The following is a 22,156-nucleotide window of genomic DNA, read 5'->3' as shown; positions in this document are numbered from 1 at the left end:
CGTTTTTATAATGTAAATTTCTTCTTTAATAATTATATAACAATAACCCCACGATATATACATTAACAATATATTACAAGTCTATGATACTTTCTAATCATTGCATTTTAATAAATCTTTTCATTATTTTTAATTATTGAACTGTACATGGGGTTAAGTGCTTAGTCAATCTTTATTCGTATTATTGCTATTTTACATGTACATAGATATATGTACATATATTTTCGGCTTATTGTTCTATTAACTTCACAATTGATCCCTTACTTTGTTTATCATTTATGAATAGTTACAGAAATATTTTTTTCTACGAAGCTCTTTCAATTGTCTGAGAAAAATAAAATTAAAAGTGAATCTTTCAACAGATTCTTAAAAAAATGGTACAAAAATAACTTAATTATTAGTATTTTTAAATGTCATAAATATAGATTAAAAAAAAAAAACCAATAGAAAAATGTACAAAATCAATTATATCAATCATCAAACCGGGCATTTGTTTTTCACAGCCTTGCCTATCGCGCATGAGTCTTCATTGTCGAGATTGTTTCTGATCGAAAAGTGTTAAAGCTGCTTATAAGTTTGTTAATTTGATTAACTAACAGACAGTGTAAATTATTTAATAGCTTAGATTATTTTAAAAAAATCATAAAATTTAACAAATATTCCAATAAAAATTATAAACCCCCATGTACAGTCGTTGAATTATTCCTATTTTTCAACAAAATTATTTAAATTTTTTCTTGTCACTAAATAAACAAAATTAAAATAGAAAAAAAATAATTTTAATGTCTGTTTCTGTAATAGTAACGAACTCTGTAATAATGGCTTCTAAGATTGAATATTATTTACACTCCTTAATTGCAAATGATGAATCATTACAACTAAGGTTGAGTTATATCTGTATTTGTCGTAACAACATTTACAGTTGCTCCAGACCTGAGCTGAGCATTTTCACGTTTTAATTGGTTTACCAGCTGTTTTAATGCAGAAACTTCTTGTCTTAATTTTTCGTTATCTCTCAGACATTGTCCAAGCCCTTGATTGGCTGCTCGAAGTTCGCCAATATATTCACAAGCTTTCGCTAGAATACCACCTTTGCTCTGGAGTCAAAGAAATTATGAATATAATAATTTAACCATAAAATAAATTGTTTTAAAGTTCGCCCAATCATATCAAATTTAGAGAATGCAATATTTTTATCTAGCTTGAATTTCTCAGAAAGTTATCGCGTATATTATGTGATTAAACTATCATCTTAAAATACTTGAAACATCTAATGATAGTATTAATGTTTAATAAATACATAATTATTATTATTACCTGTGTTTCATAATTAGTTTTTCCTTCTCCACTGCCACCATTGCCATTACTTGTACTGTTATTACATTCTGGAATAATTTTTCCAAGTTTAGCAATCCAATTGTTGATTTTATCTCGTCGTCGACGCTCAACTTCATTATGTGTGGCTCTTCTTCTATCATCTCGCTATAAACAATATCTCGTCATTAACATCATATAGCTTTAAAATCATGCAATCAAATCAAAATTGTTTAAAAGAATATTAAAAAATAAAAATTTAATTTACTTTTTTAATTCCGGGTGTAGTATTTCTAGGAGTTTCAATTTGAAGAGTAGTTGTTCGTGGTGCTAACGATCGAGTAGCTTGTGACGTTGTAAAAACATCGTTGGCATTTCCGATGACATAAAACTGTCTGTTAATTGGTGAAGTGAGAACTTGTACAGCATTATTCCCTTGCGCTGTCATAGGTAATTCGATTTCATTGCTCACAGTATTGCCGTTTACTTGAACAACTCTATAGGCCAGTGTTTCTTGGTAGTGAACACCATCCTCTTCCACATTTTCCGCTGTAAGGGGATCAAATGCTTCATCATAGATGAAACATGGATTACAAATGTTGTTTAAATTCAGAAATAAATAAATTTTTATAAATATTATTGTTTAAATAATTTTAAAAATCTATTTGTTAATAATATAAATTGTATGAATAAAGCTTTAGAAATTATGTAAACTAATTTTATTTTAGAAATAATAAAATATGAATTGAAACTATTTTTCAGTAAAAATAGATTTTCATTCACTAATACTAAATAATTCTTACCATCACAATCAACTATTTCAGCTTCTTCAATAACTATAGAAGTACTATCTTCATCTTTAGCGGTAGGAGTACTGAGGAACAGATAAAATATGGTTATTTAATTAGTGATAATTAAAAAAACTACTTTACAATGGTAATAGATAATTATTGAATGACTAGTAAATGCGGAAAAAACGGAGTATGTTCGTAAGTGCGCACTGTGCGCTCTACAATGACCTTGAAGCAATAAAAAATGACAAGTAAAGAAAGTAAATTTCATAAAAGATTTGAATTATTTTATAATTCAATGTTACCTTGTGTTCTGTTGCTCAAGATGTTGCTCTAGAATATCCATTTTTTCGTCAAAAAACGTTTGAATTTGTCAAAATTCACGTGAGCTGGTCACGGGACACGGCAACGAGGTCATGTGGTGCACAAGATGTCGACGCGACAGCGCGCGCATATTCTGTTACGTCTTTGTATGGTTAGTTTATTTATTTTCATCAAGATGTCGTTTCTGTATGACTTAGTAAATCAAGTAAAGAACTTTTTTCGGTTAAATTATTGTTTAAAACTTACTTTTTAAATTATAAAACAATCATATTTATATCAATAATAAAGCACAAATTATTTTTAACATAACCAAATAATTTCAATAGTAACAATAATAATATTTAACCTATCATGAAGGATTTATTTTCTGCATTCAATATTCGCTTTTCGTAATCTTACATTGCATCTATTAGTTGCTAACTGAGCTGATGATGCATTATTGTATTGAATCGATTTAAAGATTCGAGTAATCAAATAATTATAAAAAAAAAATATGCAAGAAATAATAATTATGAAGAAACAGAAAATAATAAATTCGACATTATGGTATGATTAAAAACTTTATTATATATAATTCAAACTATTATTGATTTAAATCTTTCATGTTGTTCTAAGAACATTGTAAGCAGAGTAGGACGATTTCAAAAGCTGTTATGTAATGACAAAATAAAAATAGTTAGTAAAAGTAATCCAATTTTACTTAAAAAAACAATTAAACAAGCTGGATGAAAACTGAGGCATTCATTTCTATTTGCTCGGTTATCCATCCAATTTATATGTCAAGATATAAATATAAATTAAAGATCAGTATGGTAAATTACCCCTTTGAATGACTCATATGATAGCTCGATGATATTCCCAATAACAAAGATAATCGGTCGATTAGCTCGGTTCATTATTATTAGCAAACTTCTTCGAGAACTTTTATTCAATTTTGTCCAATCAGAATTATAAATGGCATCACTGATAGTTTTACTCTGAAAAATTTTTTAAAAAAAGTAAATATTATTATTTAAAAAGAAAAGCTAACAAAATGGAACATCTTTTTGAATGAAAGAAAATCACTTTTCACTTTATTCTAATTATAATGATAAAAAGAGACGAATTACTGTAAGTGTGATTTCATTTCCAGCAAAACAAAAGATAAAAATTTCCATTAACATATTGGCTAAGTAAAATAAGAATCCCATAAATTGTGAAGACGATGTTAACGCATATATACTGGCGCATAGAACAGTAGTACTTATGAAATACTGGAGTAATATTACCCAATTAAATAATAAGTTTATAGTTTTAGCTAATCTGCAAAAAATAAAATAATTCAGTTCCAATTGATGATTGCTTTACATTTTTTGTTCATATCATTAAAATCATTGATTCAAATAAAATTTAACTCAATTATTGTAAGATGATATTTCACAAAATCTGCGATAGCTTGTTGTTGAATTTTCATATTTTTGATATTTTCAGACCCATTTTCTGTCCAATCAATGGATTCAAGTTCCCTGACCAGCGCATTGATGCGATATTTCAATATTTCTATTTTGGCATTGATTTGAATGATCAATCCTATAGACAGACTATCAAAACCTACTGATGCATTTGCTGATACAGCTACACTGGTCACTTCGTATATATAAGCAGTCCAAAATAAAAATCGATTATTGGAATAATCCCAAGGGATGTAAATACCATAAGGTAAAGTAGTTCCAATTGATTGATCCATTAATTGATCTCCTATAGATACTGCTAGTACTGTCAATGCATTCAATATCAAATAAAAGAGAGTATAAGAGCTGAAAAAAGTTTAAAATAATACTTTTATCGCTATTTTTTAATTAAAAAATGGAAAGAGTTAGTTACCGAACAGCTTTGTTTATTTTTCTTTGGATCAATTCTTCTTCATTATCTCTAGGTTGACAATACCCAGTTGTTAATGTTTTGATGACGTTTTCAATTTCATTATGATTTTTAACAAGATTATATACTTTCTCAGATACACCAATGGCTGACAAGATAATCGAACTAAGATCGATAATTTCTTTCATAGTTCCAGGGAAAATGATAAGTTTTATAAGGCCATTCATGGTGAATGAAAAGACAATGAAACATATTATACACGTTCGTATATTGTAAATCCAACTCCAGATATATGACTCCTCCGTAGGTTTCCATAAACCAAGAACTCGTAAGAGAATGATATTCTCCTCAAGCATAGCTTTTTTTTTAAGAAGGGTTGACTAAGTAGCTAGAGCTATTATAGTTCTATAATGATAGGGAAAACCATGGCTTGCAGCTACAGTTGATAAATAATTTAAAAAGCAACTTCTTGTTAGGGTTTAGTAAAGTTAAAAAAGGGGAAAAATATTGAGAAAAAGTCACCTGTCGCCAGCTGGACTTCTATTTTCCAATAAAAAAAGTAACAAAGAAGAATTGCAAATTTCCGTAAATTATAGGCTTTCTTAAAATTTATTTCCTCGTCAACTCTTTCTTCTATTACCATATCAACATATTGATTAGTATAATTCAAGAGGTGAAGGAAACTCAAGTGCTCAGTGCATGACAGTCGCTCAGAATGTGAAAACAATTAAATCATCCTAGCTTACTAAGTTTCATAGTTGAAGTTAAACTCTTAGTTAGATAAATAATATTTTTTATCAGTATAATAATACTCATCAGTATGATAGATGCATCAAGTTTTTGGTGCTTAATAAATGTTCTTGATCCTTCTTGGCTTGGAAAGTGATGATTGCTTAGAAAAAAGTGAATTGATAAAAATAATAACCATTTTTGACAGCTACTAATCATAAATTTCTTAAAAACATTTATCAGTTTTTTTGCTAACGTATTTTGTCAGGTAAGTATTGATAAATATTTAAATATAAATTCATTTAATAAAAAAATACTTTAAATTTATTGTTGAAATAAAATAGAATTATTTATAAATTTTTATATATTGTATTTTCGATGTCGATATTAATTCAACTTTAGAAAACAAGAAATACAGTTACAAGTGTTATAAATTATAAAATTACAATTTCTATTTCTCATCCTAATTCAACATCAACAAATATGTTTGAAGAAGAAAATTTGATAACTTCTTTCTGCATTTGGTGATAATTTAAGTTATAATTTTTATAGTTATCATGATGAACCTGCTCCTAGTCTATTTAATGTCTTGTTTTCTATTTTAGTTATCTGAAATGAAGTGTTGGTGCCTGTAATTAAATATGTGATGGTAATCAAACCTATATAAGCCAAAGAGTTGGCTGATTGAAAGAAACGATTGGATGAGGATTAATAAAAATTTTGGCTTTATTTTTACCACATTTGGCTTTATGTTCCTGAATTTATGATTTTATACAGTAAACATTAAAATCCTGAAGAAGTTTATTAGCTTTTCATTTTAACAACCTGAAGGTATTTGATATAATTATTCAAAATTTTTTTTTTAATTATAAATATTCTTAAAGAATAAAACCAATTATCACTTTATTTAACTCTAGAAGTAAAAGTAATTTGTGTTAATTTCGATGCAAGATCTTTCAGTTTTCTTGTTTGATTGCTTACCCTTTGAGTATCTTCATTCAAAATAAATATTATTTTAAATTTCTTCGACTGTTTTTAAGCAAAAAAATTATATAAATTATCTATCCCACTTAAAATTAATCTAAATTATTTTTTATGATGATTTTATTCAAAAAATTTAGCTATCAAAGCTCCAACTTTGTTGCCAATTGGGTCTAACTGACAATCGATCGTTGGTAATTTAAGCAGGATATTAATAGATGGCAGTGGGATTATTTCAATCTTGTTTCAAATGTATTTTACTATTAACACATTGATAATTTATTTATTATAATAACATTCAATAACAAATAATTCTTAATTTTTTTTATAACAAAAATAAACTAATATCTTTGACACTTTTTCAGATTATTCATCAACATATTCACCACCTGATTATTGAATTCATTTACTCTAAAGATTTTTAAAAAAATATATTGACCACAAATGCTTCATGTACTTGAAAAAAAACAAATACTTAAATAGTTTATATTTGAAAAAAATAAAGAAAAATAGTTGGAGATTAGAAAAAAAATTTTGAAATAAGATATTATACCTAACAAATAATCCATTCAATTATTTAAAATTTTTTTTCACTAAAAGGGTCACATTAAAAGCTTGTATCATTTTAATCTGTGTCCGATTTTCCACCTTTTTGCGTCGCATGTGATGTGACATTAAATAGCCACATGGGGCTCTTGGTTGCACATCAAAAGGGTCTTGATCTATTGTAAAGAAAACATGCATAATTCCTAGGGGTTATATCAAAATAAGTAAAGCGCAAGATTGGATTTGTGACGATTAGAAATCTATCTGCGTAAAATCTGCTTCTAAGTTTTTCAAGCGGACTTTGATTCGTGTTGTTAAATACATGTCACCGACTTTAAGACGTCGTTAAAACACAGTAGTTGATTGCTGCACATGGGAATAAAATAATACACAATAATAATAATAATAATAAATTAATCAAATACATGAGAAAATACAATAATATTTTTTTTATTAAAAACAAAGACAATTAAATAAAATCTAAGATATTTTGTATTAACATGATTTAAAAATATTTCTATTCATGTCAATAAATAACAGTTGATTAACGTACTAATGCCAAGTAGAAAATTAAGGCTGGAAACCGCACGCTGTGGCTTTAATTAAAACAAACACCACTACATAAGTTTTGAATTTAAAATTTATAATCATATTTATTGAACATTAACGTAATCAATTTATTACCAACATTTATCGTAAATCAACAACTTTGTGATAATTGTCATTTTACTATTACTCTTCTAATTTTACTTAATCTCTTAGCCATGAAATGAAAATCAACAAACTTTGTGGGATTTTTATTATTTGCAATTTTCAATAAAAATGTCAGTTTTAAGATCTTACGAGGCAATAATTGAATTTTTTTGCAGTAAAATAAACCTTTTTTTTTTTTTTTTTCATTAAAAGATGCTCACTAAAATATTTAAACAGAATCATGATAACTGTGTACAAGTTGGTGGGTATCATTTCAAAATTATTAAGATGTAATTAAAAACTTTAAAGTTAAATGAAATTATTTTCAAACTTTTAAATGAAAGTAAAAAAAGAAATGTGATGAATGCATTGTGTATATTTAATCAAATAACAAATACAATTAGGAAGAAAGTAGGTATCTTCAGAGGCTGAAAGTTAGAGTTGAGAAAAATATAAGATCAGAAGTTGCGGCGCTTTTTTAATTACATGAACCCGTTGCTCTCTTACTGTGCATAGCATGCGAACTGAAAATTAACATCGTAGTGTAACTCGGTGGTGAACGTACTTTTATTAATTTATTACTCTGATGTATATTACAAGGTACACAGTGGTGAAATCATCAGCGAAAATTGTATAAACACTCGTCCTCATCTTGTATATTTGTAATGTAAAGTATGAACTAAGACAAACGACGACATCATGTCCACCTGAAACAAAATGCCAAATAAATCAGAAAAAAAATGCAGATCTCTTTTTAATTACTTTATAATTAAAATCTTCTTTTGTAATTAACTTTTGCGATCTTGAATTCTCTTTTTATAATTCAACATTAATTGCTATGACAAAATTTACTTTTTATATCTTCAATTTCTCTTGTTCATGTAAATGTTCTGATGAAAACAGATAGTACTTTTAATTTAAAAAAGAAAAAAAAAGGTCTAAGCGCACTTTGTCTGTTCTAACACGACGAACTTCCCATTAGTAATTGTTTATAACAAATTTAAATAGTTATAATCAATGTTTGTTGGAAACATCCAAATCCATGTGATATACACATTACTTAATCAATAAATACAATTTTTAATTGTTTACAACAAATTCGTATTGTTATAAACAATGTGTAATTGTTGAAAGTCATATTTGGTTGTGAACAATAATGTCTAGTCAGTATCGACTCAATTTTTAAATGAAATTGTTATTGTTTGAATTTGTTCAAATTTCACTCAGATCTTCTTTATAATAATATCTTTCGAATTAATTTTAGTTGAAGTCGATATTTTAATCCGTTCTTGAGATATCGAAAACGAGAAAAATTTTGACGTCCATACATACGTACGCACGTACGTACGTACACACACACATCATTTTAAAAATTGGTCAGTATGCTTGCAAATACCATGAAACGTGAAGATATGATGAAAATTCAAATTTCACCAATCGACCCAATTTCAATAACTTCCTAATGGGAAATTAAAAAACAACTGTTAACTTATTATATATAAATAAACGTAGAGCAAGAAGAAAAAAGCAATTTATTAAAAAGTTATTATGTCAATAAAATAAATTAATTTGTCCTTATTACAGTGAATGGACATTTACTAAAATAACTTTAATACTTTTTGAAGAATAACTTGATTGTTAATGATCTAATTGAACTCTCCAAGATAGAGGGTTATCTTAATTAAATTAGCCGACAATTACTTGTATATATCTTCTACCTAATTCTGTTGAGAATTGAGGGGATTCCCAATTTCATTTTTCTAATCGACTACTTCAAGACAATCAACGGCTTCTCGAGAATGAAATGGTGACCCCTATTGCATTCAAACCTTGTTTTCAAAATACAATTATAATATGCTGGTTATAAATTATTCATCATTCTATAAATGCTTTTTTATTTACCAATTACTTATTATCTTGTTAAATTGATTTTTTGTTTCAGACTTTCTACTGGATGACATTTTAATGCCCATATTAAGCATCAATGATAATGATTGGTGGGAGGGTTAAAGGTTTGAAACAAACGTGTAATTTAACAGTGGCTAAATGTTGCGAAACGAATCCAGCCACTGTAGAAGTTGGTGAAATAGTTTAAGTAATAGGACTGGAGAGTAAGAGAGAAGACAAAGACTACAAGGAAGAAGAGGATTATGATGGGTTATATTTTAGTAGGCGGGAAGGACTTCTGTTTAACTGGCAATTAAGTTCAGCTCCGCCTACATTGAGCCACTCTACTTTTTGAAATAAAATAGATCACTTTCAAAATTCTTCAAATTTTTAAATCAACATAATAGGTGATTATATACATCATAAATATTCATCTATTTTTAACAAATACGTCCATTTTTATCTTCTAACAGCTTCATTTTTGTTTGTTATTAATTCTCTAGCATTTTTCATTTTTTTTTTTATTTTTATGTGAAACGATCTTTTTTCGACAATTAAAATGTTTTTACAGTTTTTTTCTTTAAGATTTATTTCTCTTTTTGAGTGATATATTAAAAGAATATATATTTAATGATACCTCAGTTTGAATAATCTAAGGGCAAGTTGAAGATGAAAACCTTCTTTAAAAAAACAAAATTTCATCAATTTGAAGCCATTTTTATTTTTTAGAGAACTAAGTTCTACTTCAAATTGAGTAGTTTTTATTACAATCCTAACTTGCCTACATTTTTTCCACATTTTGGAGTCATTTGACACAAAATACTTAATTAAAAAGTAATATCTCTTTCGAATAGATAATCCCGAGTCAAAAAATTGGGACTCATTTTGTCTTCAATTAGTCTTTAATCGAATTCCAATATATATTTGAGACTATAGGACTAAAAAGTCTTATTTTATCCGCGGTTTTCGATTATTAAGACAATTTGAGACTTTTGAGAAGTGTAGATTTTTTTTAAATCTCACTTTGTCCTCAAAAAAGTCTCATTTTGCTGTTATTGAGGAAAAAGTGAGTTCTATTTGAAAATTGTTTGGTCCATTAAATGAGGACAGGATGAGATACATGAAACGTTATTGGGACTTTATTGAGTAAGCAAAATGAGTTTAAAAAAAGGCTGGTGTGACAAGAAACATTGAGGCCTATCTGAGACTAAGTGGGATTTGGTTCATAAAGGCTTATGAGAACTAAATAAAACATTTGAGGTAAAGACATGTTAAATGAATACAAAATGAAGATGGTACGATCGAAAACATTGAGAATAAAATCAATTTAATATGATTGAAAATATTTAGGATAAAATGAGACTAGTGAGGATTCGATGTAAATAGGATTATGAAGACTAATTGAGACATTTAGAATAAAAGAATGTTTAAATCAGACCAAAGTCAGTCTAAATAGTAGTAACATTTTAGTTAGAGCTTACAAGCTGAAAGGATTAGTAAAAGATCTGTACAATCATAAGTTCAATTTTATTGATGATCTGTAACTAATTAGGAATGTAAATATTTTTTTTCCAGGTGTTTATTGAGTGATGGTGCATGAAGAAATGTTAGCATAATTAGAAGACAACCATGGTCGATCATGATGTGTTGATCAACCCAGGACTTTTTCACTGGTAATTATGTAAAAAAGGTATTTCTCATGGTATTCAGAAAAGTGATAGTAAGATAATTATTCATAGGTGAACAGATAATTTTAAAAAAATACTTATTCCAATAATTTTTCAGATCGATGACGATGACATAGTGAAGACCGGGCTATATCTCAAAGCTTGTAAGTAAGACAAGAATTATTTTCCCGTCATTTGATATACGTCTAAGACGCTCTACTTATTTTTCGGGGGCCCGTCTACTCCATGAAGCGAAGAGAAAATAACGCGGCCGCGTTCTCGTATAGGTTGCACGTAATTCTCAGAGTGAGTTTCGACCCCCGGCGCTCGCGGTGGGACGCCATCTTATTTATTGTTTTAATTATATCAGAATATATCGTTAGAACCCGTCAGCTTGCTCTGCACCGCCAAATACATGAGATTTATTAGAGCGAAAAAGACGATTCTCCACCTCCACATTTTCTCTTTTCTTCCTATATCTCTTTGCTCGCCTTTTTTTTTAACTCGATCATCTCTCTGACAAACGTACGTCGTGGCTTTCTGCATCTTTCTATCTCGATCCCAGGATCCATCCCCTGGAGAGTCAGAACGTGTGTTGACGCATGTAATATGTTGCTCTTCTACGTGAATGAATTATCAATTTATTAGCAATCACCACGACATATTTTCATTTCATTCTTTTTTGTGATCGAATAAAATTTCATGATCTGTCTTATACACGCGATCAAGTCTATTCATTCAACAATATTTTGAGTTTATCTTTTTTTTTTATTTTAATAAATTTATAATTAGTCCTATATTTTATATTGCTACTCGTGTTCTGATGTTGATGATTATTAATTACAAATGCATTCATTTCTCTGTTTAATATTATCAGCTTGTGGACAGAGAAATAAAAACTAAAAATGATTATTTTGCCACAAATTGTGTAAAACATGCTGTGAATTCTACGGATATATTTATTATTCTAATCAGTACATTCAATGATATGGGAAGATTTTTTTATTCTACAGACATGGGATTTTTTGTGACTATTTTTCACAGGGATTATTATTCATCAACAGATCGATGGTGTGGAAAGAGTTATAGAGCACTTGAATATTTGCCTGCTGAATTGCTAATCATTATTGCCAGCGGGTTGTTACATTGTTTGCTACTCTTTTAGCACACTCAATATCTCGTATTCATTCTCATAAAAATTACAGTTTGTCAAAGGGTCCAATAAAGTAGATATCGTAGAGCCCTCATAATTCGTGATTAAATAAAATTATTTTCAAAAAAATACTTGGAGATTTTTTTTTTAGAATCAGTACATGACTGTTTTTAAATCTAGATCTCCATTAAACTTTGTGCTAAAAACAATCTAACGTTCAACCTAGGTTGAAGAGATGATAGCTATCATCTCTTGATGATTATTTTGATCAAATTTTAAACACCTGGCATTTATTTAAGCATCATTTGTATGATGATCAGTCATCAATCTTGGTTGGTAAAAATCTTATGAAAATACCAAACTCTAAATAAATGCTGGTTCTGATTTGTAAAAATTTCTGTTGGAGTAAGAAATGAAGTGAATTAAATTAAAATCAAGTTTGCAGATACGGAAGATCAAAAGTAATTATTTTCTCATAATCTTTTGTCTTCTCGCCAACCCTTCATGTTTTTCCTACCCCTCTAATTTAGTTTACCTCCTTTTCTTAAGAACATGCATTTTTTTTTATTGTTCTGTTATTTTTCATTGCACCATAGTCAGGCGGCGTCTGGGCGCGCGCCCGCTGGTATGTCTGGTATTTTTGGCCAGTCTCACAACCCCAGAACGATTTAATATTGTCCATCTTTTAATTCACAACATTTTTATATCACTGTAAATAGAGAAAATATTTTCACAAACAAGACAATTGAAATATGTAAAAGAGAGGAACAATAAATAAATAAGGAAATAAATTAAAAAATTATGATGATATAATTTTTATTTTTTATTTCATCTGGAGATGATGTTGCTGACGTTAGGGGTTAAAATAATATTAAAAAATGGTCAAAATATATTCAGATAGACACACACGCGACCACGGTGATCCCTATCTACATTTGATAAATTACTGTCCCTACTCACATCTCTTCTTGACTATTCTCTTTCCTTTTCTTTCATATTTTAGTTTTTTATTTTTCTTGTTTGTCTTTTTAAGCCTTTCCCTTTTTTTTCAACTTTTTTCCTTGTTCAGAACGACCATATTCCACCTTTGCCTCCTTCTTCTTTCTCTCTAGTTTTTCGAGCTCACCTTAATATTAATTTGCTCGTTCATTGTCCACTTTTATCACTCACATATTTCACTTATTTTTATTTGCTTTCATTATTTTGTCATATGAATGCATTATTTTTTTACTCTTCTATCATTTTTTTCCTCAAAAAAATACCGAATAGTAAACTACTTTTAATTTTATTGTCCTCAAAGTAAGTACATCAATATAATTGAATAATCCTTACTGACAAATGAAATATTTTTATTATTTTATTTTTTAACACACTTGTTATTTTAAAACACTTTTAATGTTTTATAATAAAAAACTAAAATTTACAGTATTAATTACTCATCTATTATTAAACATTTCAATTGAAATTTATTCTCGTTATTTCATGAATAGTTTTATTAACAAAATAATTATTATGGTTAATAATAAATATAATTTGAATAATGATAAATAAGAATAAATTAATGTCATGCTCATATATATGAAGTAAGCTATTGAAAAATCATAAATTAGTATTTGTAAGCACTGAATAAATTTTCATTTAAATATCGCCGCCGCTTCTACTCGATGATGATGTATTTCTTTTACCTGATGACGTATGGAGAGTCCACGTCGACGTCGTTTCGTTTCTCCCCAAGGCATAGAACCATAAATCATGATGGGGTTGGTTGAAGAAGAGGAAAAAAACAAAACATATAAAGAGAAGAAATGAGAGAAAAGTAGACATTTGAAGAAGGCTTCAAATTAGGTATATGTGATGTTCTTAAAAGTTCTTTCGTTTTTTTATTTTTCATTTGTTTAAAATCATTATCATCCGGTTATTATATTTACATTATCAAAAGACATTACTTTTGGATCAAAAATGACCGTCATATTACGGTTAGAATTAAGACACATCAAAGATAAGGTAAAAATTACTCTTAAAAATATTAATTTTATTCTAAGGAGAGAAAATTTTATCTTATGTTTATTTTAGCTGTAATATGACGGTAATTATTACTCTGAAAATGTTTTAACGCTGTCGAAGTGATTGTCCTTTTCTAAAAAATTGATTGACGGATTGATGTCAGAATTGCGTCATATCCGTCACCTTTTTATTTGTTATTTAATTGGTTGTTGAATTTATTGGCGTTAAATAGCTTTTATTTGAATTTGGTTATTTAGTTAATTCGAAAAGAATGTTCATTATGATATTGTTTTATATTTATATTATCTATGGTATTATTTATATTAATATTAAAATATTTTGTTATAAGGATTGTGAGCATTTGATGGAAAAAATAGTGCGACATGTTTACTAAGGTGCGCGGAGTAAATATAAATTGTCAAAAAATTAAGTCTAAAGAAATCTAAATCCATGATGTAATAGTTATTGAAGAATCTTTTGAATAGAAATGAGCATAATAAATGATTATTCAATACAGTTTTGTTGAGAATCGTAAAATTGTTTGCATTGTTGTGGAAAAAAAGATGATTTGTAAAACCGTTACGGTAAGATTGAAAGGTGTATTATGTATATATACGAAATTAAATAAGAGATAAAGACTTGGCCTTTGAAATAACCGCGACAAAGCTAATACGGAGTTATTAGACATGGTGGGCCATGCTTGGTTTTGCACCCCAAGGCGTATAGAGCATGATGTCCCATGGTGAGGACGCAGTGTGTGAGGGGTTCGATGCTCCTCTCTCGCTTTTGGGGCTCACGTCACCCCATACCACGCCTTGACAAGTATATTTTACTTGCTTTTAGCTCATACGAGTCAACTGTTGGAGTATTCATGATGCACATGATGACAAATATGGATATGTATTCGTTTATAAATGGTTTAAATTTTATTTGTTTGTGTTAAAATAGGTGAGAACATGATTACTTGATTCGTGGATGAACTGTCATTGGAATAGGGTTTTTATTTTTTGATGAGTGTTTTGAAGGGGTTTTAGCTTTGTTATTGAAGCTTCGATCTTTAATGTGTGTCTCACCCTTATTGATTTGACTTCAACAAGGGTAGAAGCTTTTAAATAATCACACACTTGAGTTTTTATTCTGGAAAAATTGCATAAATTGGAAGAAAATAAATTTTAGATTAAGAAAAAATTTAGTTAATTAATAAAATAATTTAACAAATAATACTAAACTCATTTATTTTCATTGTATTCCAATTGAATGTTGGTGTTTTACAATATTTCCTATGCTAATAATTAAACAACATTGACATAAAATTTAATATTGAAGCCTCACATCTAATACATAACTCAAAAATCCATACTCCACTCATAACAGTTTTAACAATTTTAAACAGGCAGCAGCAACACACCTGGAGCTTTGTCATCCAATCATTATTATAATAGTAATGAGCTAAGTACTACAATAACAGTTTTGGATTTACACTTTGCAAAAAGAACACTTTATTACCATTTTCTTCATTGCTTTACATCAAAATGATTTTTCTGAAGCAACTATTTAAGATATTGTCAACTATATAGATAGTCCTACAGCTATTAAGATAGTTATTTCGTAAGAGCGATTACTTAAAATTTTTTTTAAACCGCATTATTTTTATAGAATAACAAAAAATGAACAGTTTTTTCCTCTGAACAAAAAAGATCTGACGTCTAGAAATAAAGATATTTGCAATGAAAGATTGCGATTTTACCATGCAGTCTAAAGGTAGAAGGTAACTCGTGATAGTTTTTCAATAAATATTCCAAAACGGAAGTTACGATTACGTTTAAAAAAAATCATAAAATTAATTAATATGTAATTAATGCTTCAGTGAAATTTCATACAATTTTGACGTTCAGTTATTGAACAAAAAATTATTAAAACTAATTATCCGACAACAAATGGAAGAATAGTAATGTGGTGGTACATACATAAAAGTAATGTTGATGTATTGGTACAGGTCTGTACAAAGAATTGTTTCAAATTGTAGAAAAAAAATTATTAATAATACTTTCCAGATATTATTGAATATTAATTGTATCATATTATAAATAATTTCTGAATATAATTTCACAGAAGTTTGGATATTTATTTTCGACTGGGGTACAATGAATTTTGATACGAGCCCTCGAGGAATAACTACCTTAACGTTTTTTAATGTAGATATACAAAATCACCTAACAATTTAATGAATAATTCTATACAGCTATTTGATGAAATCTTTTACTTTTCTCATTCCTTTTTCTTTTCGTAATGATGTCATCAATAACAAATATTACATTTTACACTCTAGAAAATAAATAGTTGAGTCCCATAGTTGGATTTACAATCCTGTGTTAATTTTCCACTTACAGAAAATAGTTAAGTCTTTTTCGAATTACTAATAGTAAATACAACTTTATATTTCTCTCAGTGCAGGGTTATTTTACCTTAATTCAATTAAATATCATGAAACATTACAATTTCCAACAATTAAAAGCTAAATAATGTTCCAGTAATGCTAATTATGAGTCATAAATTTCGAATTTTTTCTTAGAAATTTTCTTTTTCTCAGTTCGATCATTTAAACTTACAAATCAGTTCCCAATAATGAGTCTTAACAGTAACAAATCCAACGTATTTCATACAATTCTATTATTTTTTCCACTGCCATAATTGCATTCACTCGTATATCTAATGAGCATCAAAGATCAACGGTTTCTATTTGACGAAAATAAAAATCATCAAAGTCAAAAGTGAATCAAAAGAAAAAAAGAACCTGATCGTGAGAAAATGATGAAGTCTATAATTTGGACTTCCGTTCTCATAAGTCTCTAAAGACACAATGAAACGGTAGTCTAATAATGAAAGGAAGGAAGGGAGCGCACATGTACCCCCAGCGAACTCGGTGCTATTTTTTTCGAGAAAATAGGGTCCTGCACCTGGAAAAAAGCGACGATTCCGCGACAGGACGTCGAATGTAACCCGACGCCATGTAAGATCTGCAGGTGCCGGTCGTTTGTTCGGCTCGCGGAGACCCCGCAGAGAACAATGAAAGAGGGTACCCTTTAAACGTTTTAAAACGTCTCCTACTCTATACATATATTTGTCCATCTTGTTCTTATAGATATATGAATGCATATATTGTTCCTTTGCTCTCTTTATCTTTGACCTCGACTCCTTGAGTCAATGAATCGAGATCGACCTTTGTATCACGCCAAATCCCCCGTCTACGATTTTACGCCTCGAGTCTTTCAACGACTGTTTGCACTCTTCAAACGTACTCCGCACGTGCTTAAAGTACGTTAATCGCTTCTGCTTAGGGTCCTTAAAGTCAAAAGAATTTTTATGCTCTAAAAAATCGTTTGGAATATCTACTTTTTCTTGCCATTCTTGTGTAAATATTGTTCTCAAAATTTTATTTCCAATTTTTCAAAATACCTGAGCCACGAAGTGACGATCCCTGGAAAATCCTTCGAACAAATCAAACTCACCATCATTACAATTACTCATTGTCGTTTCATGACAGATTGTAGTTATAAATAAATCAAAAAAAAAAAAAATTTTAAAAATAACCTGGTATTAAAGTGTATTTGTTTTTATAAACTACAAGCGAATGCAAATTAATTCTTCTTTATCTTTTTTTTTGGAATAAAAGGATCTGAAGCTTTTTTGGTATTTCAGTAAAAAGTTAAAGGACTTAATTGGAAAAAATAGTGAAGTAATAATCAATAAATTGCAGACGATATGTCTGAGGATCTAAGATGGCGTTGAGACAAGAAAACTCCTCAGTGTAACGACCGTTAAAAGAGTGAAACATGAAAGTTTCAACTCTCACGAGTGAGCACATGTGAAGCTCGATTGGTTGAGTGTAGCCTTTGGGCGGGACCACAATCGGTGTCGCTACTTGTTACATTCTCTTCTTTTTTATTTTTTTATTTTTATTCATCCAAGAAACGCCTGCGCACCATTGGAAATATAATAGTATAAAACTTGAGTAAAATCATCTTGTAAATATTATCGCACTATTTTTCTATTTTTTCGTCAGATTATCTGTATCAAATGAATAAATTGCCTGTTAGTTCTTTTTTCTTTCGTTTGAATTTTAAATTAAACACGTGACATCCCAAGTACGCTGTCGCGCACGCGATCGAGAAAACTGTAATGACAACTATCGCAACGGGTGGTATGACTTGGCGGCTCTAGTCCCAATCTTGAGATAGCCGACGACCAAAAGGGAATCACCAAAATATTTCATGTGGTTACACATAAGTAACACGTGAATTTTTTGAGTTTGTTTAAGTAACTGAGAAATTTTTTGCTTAAATTTATCATTTCTATGAATATTCATGAAATTATTAATCAGTTTGAAGTCTACTCATCTTATAATATTACTCCACTACACGCAGAGAAATGTATAGTAAAAATTACCCTGAATTTTATAGTAATTTGGTGACGCTGCAAGGTGAGGGTAACAATTACTGTGCATATTCTAAAAATTACCATACTGCATAGTAATTTTTAGGGTAAAATTCGGGTAAAAATTACTATGCAATATGGTAATTTTTCAAATGTGCACAGCAATTTTTACAATGTGTATAGTAATTTTTACCCTCACCCTGTAGTGTCACCAAATTACTATAAAATTCAGGGTAATTTTTACTATACATTTCTCTGCGTGTATTCATGCTAAATTTTGTAGTTAACGGAAGTGAACAAAAAATATATTCCTGTCAGTAATTTGTATACACCTTTGGTGTAACAATTATTTTATTTAAATGTAAACTTTCAGATCATTACATCCTACTCTCTAATTTAATTTAATCAGTGTAAAATTAATTTTTTTTTTTTCAGAGTAATTTTAATACCATTTATTTGGATCTTTAAGATGTATTAGATGGAATTCAGCTCAGAATTTTTATGTCAATATAAGAATTTAATTAATTAAAACTACAGAGTTTGAAAAAAAATTAGTAAATATTGTTGTAATTTTTGTTCTGTCATTAAGGATCTATTTAAATTCTCATCGAAGGACCACCTTCTTAATGCACTGACAAGCGGCTAAGTTGAGAGAAAGGTTTAGAGATGATGAAAAAAATAAAAGAGTGAATAAAAGGTATATAAGAGAGAGCGGGCGTATCATTGTATGAAGTTATTGTTACTCGATGAAGAAGCAGATGAGTTTTGCTCAAAGACTTTTTAGTCATTGTTGTATACCGACATTTTAAACCTTTTTTCTCTGATCATTATTACTTCGATCAGATGGAACGACCTCCCAAAAGTTTAATTTAAAAAAACATTATTTTATTAACAGTACAGTTTGTTTAAATCTCTTAACAATGTTATTGAAAATCAATTTATTAACCCGAGTCACAAAATTTTGTCTGTTGTATATCTAAAATTGATTATTTTACCTGTCTTACTCCAAAATTAGTCCGATATTTTCCTTGATTGTAGATCTACCACTGTGTTCCTCCCTTAAGCTTCAACTCATCTTCATCTGTTTTTCTCCGCTTCCCATACAAAGTTCAGAAACCGGCCCTAGATTGGGCCATTGCTAGACCAAGAATGTTGATTTAAGCAAAATTAATAGGTATAGAAATTATATACTACTAAAAATGAAGCTAAGATTATGGATCACTTTTTGGTTTTATTAGATTATATTTTACTTGGTTAAATTGTCATCATTCATCACTTCTCCAATCTTCCGTTTACTGCCAATAAATTATTTTCCAATAAATTCGAGGATTAGGTGATGAAAGTCGCAGTGCGCTCGCAAAATGCGCGAATGGACCATAGTCTTACTAGTCTAGTCCGGGTGCAAAATGAAATAGGGTAATTAAAAAGTTTCATATACACACCCTGCGATTGTACTTTTCTCATAGAAAAAATTGTGTAGATTCTAAAAAAAAATTGATTGCAGACAGAAAACCTGCCGGCGTCATACTTTTAGAAGGCAGAATATATAAATATATTTTATATTCTAATTCTCTCCTATTTTATTATTTCTACGATTCTATTTCTTTACCTTGTTTATTAACTACATACAGTAGAATCCCTCTAATGTTGACAATTCGGGCGAGGATCATTCGATAATGTTGACATTCCCCTTTATCCCCACTTTTCATGCCTTGCCTTTCTCCTATCCCGAGTAGAATTTATTTTAGGCATGCCTAAATACCTATTGGGCCCTTATTGGGAATTGAATGGGTTAGCGTAAATTAGGCATTCCCAACCTATGCCTGATCAATTTGTTTTTAGGATGAAGTAAAATTTGCCCAATTTCGCACTAACCAATAACTTCCCAATTACAACCTTATAAACTTAACTGAAACGATGTCTTAGTTCGTCATTTATTAGGAAATGTTTATCAGGTCCGCATTAGGCTAACAAAAATTACATCTAAATTAGGCACATATTACATTATCCTCATTAAAATGTTTAAAGAACAAATAAAAACTTTGTGAGGATGAATTTAAAATGAATTTGTAACAATATAAAAATTTTTTATTAAATTAAGTATTTTCTTTAGATTCCCATAACAAAGTATTGTAATAATAAATATATTTTCAGATATTGTTTTTTCTTTAAACAATAGTTAATTGTTTTTATTAAACCTTAACTGAATTATGTTGACTGGAAATATATTGTAGTTTCAGAAAAAATAAATAATTTAAACGCATGAAAATATTTAAACCATTAACATTATTTATTATGGAGATTTAAAATAAATAATGATTTACATAAATCTTTTAAAAGATTATACATATGGATTCGTTCATATTAATATAATAGTAATAATTTTTTAATTAAATGAATAGCCGAGCGGGTAAAGGCACTGGTCTCAGATGCGAGCAAGCTAGCGATCGTAGGTTCGAATCCCCCAAGGAACAAATTTCAGCATCTGTATTTTCGCGGAAATTTAATTATAATACGTTTAATAATTAGTATTTTAACAATATAAAATCATAAAAAATGAGATAATCAAACAAAACTTAGTTTTTATATTTAACTTGCCTTAATTAGGCTTTCCTCACTTGGTCCTAATAGGGACAAGCGTTACATTCCCAATGTGGGCCTAATGTGGTATCCCATTTGGCGCCTAACTTGAATTTAGGAAATTTGAATTGGATGCGAACTCTTTCCCAAAAATAAATTCTACTCGGGATGCGCATTAGCATGCACAGAACACAAAATCGATTGAAGGATCCATGTGCACGGATATAACCGCAATAATTGTATTTAAAGTACGCGCCGCAAAAGTAAAATTCTATTGGACGGTAAAAAATCATAGTGGAGGAAAATAAAATTAACAGTAACGGGATTATCCTGTCAACATTAGCGAGAGAGCAACATTAGAGAGATTCTACTGTCATGTAGTTTTCTTTGAAAATCTTCTTTTGTTTATCGTTTCTCTCCTCTCAAAAATGTTGCAATTCGATCAGTACTTCTTCCGATGCACTTGAGTTTATGTCAACTACACTTGAAGCTGACGAATCATTTTTATCTTTACAAAAACATAAAATTTTTTTGAGCTATCCATTGTATAGTAGAATCAAAAAAATAGTTCCGATTCGTATATTCTATCATATAGAATATACTATAGTAGTTTTTCTGTCTGCGATCAATTTTTTTTTTTGGAATCTACGCATTTTCTTCCGTGAGAAATGTACAATTGCAGGGTGTGTATATGAAACTTTTTAATTACTCTCTTTCATTTTGCACCCGGACTAGACTATACCTTCTTCTTTACCCTATTGCTGCCATAAAACTACCTATTACATAAATAAGAACTTAATGGTCTTGATTTTATTGTCTTTACTAAACTTCAATTTACTTCTTTATTAGTGCCATATCAAGCAATGCATCCAAAAAATGAAGTGTACCATATTCAGGACTTTAGAGTTAAATTGCTAGCTAGGCAGTTGCAAATATAGAGAAAACAGAGCGTGCTAAACGCGTGCCAAAGTCAAACTTCACGAAAAACATCTGGCCACTCGTTGAAAAAATCGAGTGGCAAAGTTCAAGTACACTTATCTAGAGAAAAAAAGCATTTCTGGGCTTTTGATCTCTTAGGTGTTCCTTAAGTACAGTGGTAAGAAACAGCTTGGTTCGTGCTATTATGACATTTTTTTAAAATTCTATACAATATATTACATCATTTTCTATATAAATACTCCAAAAAATTACAC

The 22,156-nt window shown here is 29.2% G+C and overlaps 2 protein-coding genes across 3 annotated transcripts; both read right to left on the bottom strand.

The window, feature by feature from the left end:
* Positions 1 to 11: 11 nt before the first annotated feature.
* Usf lies at positions 12 to 2,571 on the bottom strand. 2 transcript variants are annotated; one of them, XM_035083840.1, is made up of 5 exons: positions 2,411 to 2,571; positions 2,118 to 2,188; positions 1,583 to 1,881; positions 1,318 to 1,482; positions 12 to 1,097 (listed from the first exon to the last, which is right to left on the bottom strand). In XM_035083840.1, the coding sequence occupies exons 1-5, from the start codon at positions 2,449 to 2,451 to the stop codon at positions 879 to 881; spliced, it is 795 nt and encodes a 264-aa protein (XP_034939731.1). In that variant the 5' UTR covers positions 2,452 to 2,571; the 3' UTR covers positions 12 to 878. The 2 variants fall into 2 exon arrangements, with proteins under 2 accessions (XP_034939731.1, XP_034939733.1); XM_035083842.1 differs by having other exon boundaries at positions 1,583 to 1,863.
* Positions 2,572 to 3,226: 655 nt separating this feature from the next.
* On the bottom strand, positions 3,227 to 4,516 carry LOC118067209 (odorant receptor 46a-like). Its single transcript, XM_035083837.1, has 4 exons — positions 4,293 to 4,516; positions 3,824 to 4,225; positions 3,539 to 3,731; positions 3,227 to 3,406 (listed from the first exon to the last, which is right to left on the bottom strand). Exons 1-4 carry the CDS (start codon positions 4,514 to 4,516, stop codon positions 3,227 to 3,229), a joined length of 999 nt encoding a protein of 332 aa, XP_034939728.1.
* Between the last annotated feature and the right edge of the window lie 17,640 nt (positions 4,517 to 22,156).

The sequence above is a fragment of the Chelonus insularis genome, unplaced genomic scaffold (genome assembly GCF_013357705.1).
Source record: "Chelonus insularis isolate UGA/USDA-ARS -01 unplaced genomic scaffold, ASM1335770v1 contig_36_pilon, whole genome shotgun sequence".
Lineage (NCBI taxonomy): Eukaryota > Metazoa > Arthropoda > Insecta > Hymenoptera > Braconidae > Chelonus > Chelonus insularis.
The sequence above is the reverse complement of the archived record's forward strand: the minus strand, read 5'-3'. Positions and strand labels throughout refer to the sequence as shown.

Bases quoted from the DNA above. Each gene is read 5' to 3' on its own strand.
- Usf (XM_035083840.1), bottom strand. From the start codon at position 2,451: ATGGATATTCTAGAGCAACATCTTGAGCAACAGAACACAAG. The intron at 1,483-1,582 runs GTAAATTAAATT...TATTGTTTATAG, and splicing joins CTACACCCGGAATTAAAAAA to CGAGATGATAGAAGAAGAGC. The intron at 1,098-1,317 runs GTAATAATAATA...CTTTGACTCCAG, and splicing joins AAACTAATTATGAAACACAG to AGCAAAGGTGGTATTCTAGC.
- LOC118067209 (XM_035083837.1), bottom strand. From the start codon at position 4,516: ATGAATGGCCTTATAAAACTTATCATTTTCCCTGGAACTATGAAAGAA. The intron at 4,226-4,292 runs GTAACTAACTCT...AACTTTTTTCAG, and splicing joins AAAATAAACAAAGCTGTTCG to CTCTTATACTCTCTTTTATT. The intron at 3,732-3,823 runs GTTAAATTTTAT...TATTTTTTGCAG, and splicing joins TATCATCTTACAATAATTGA to ATTAGCTAAAACTATAAACT.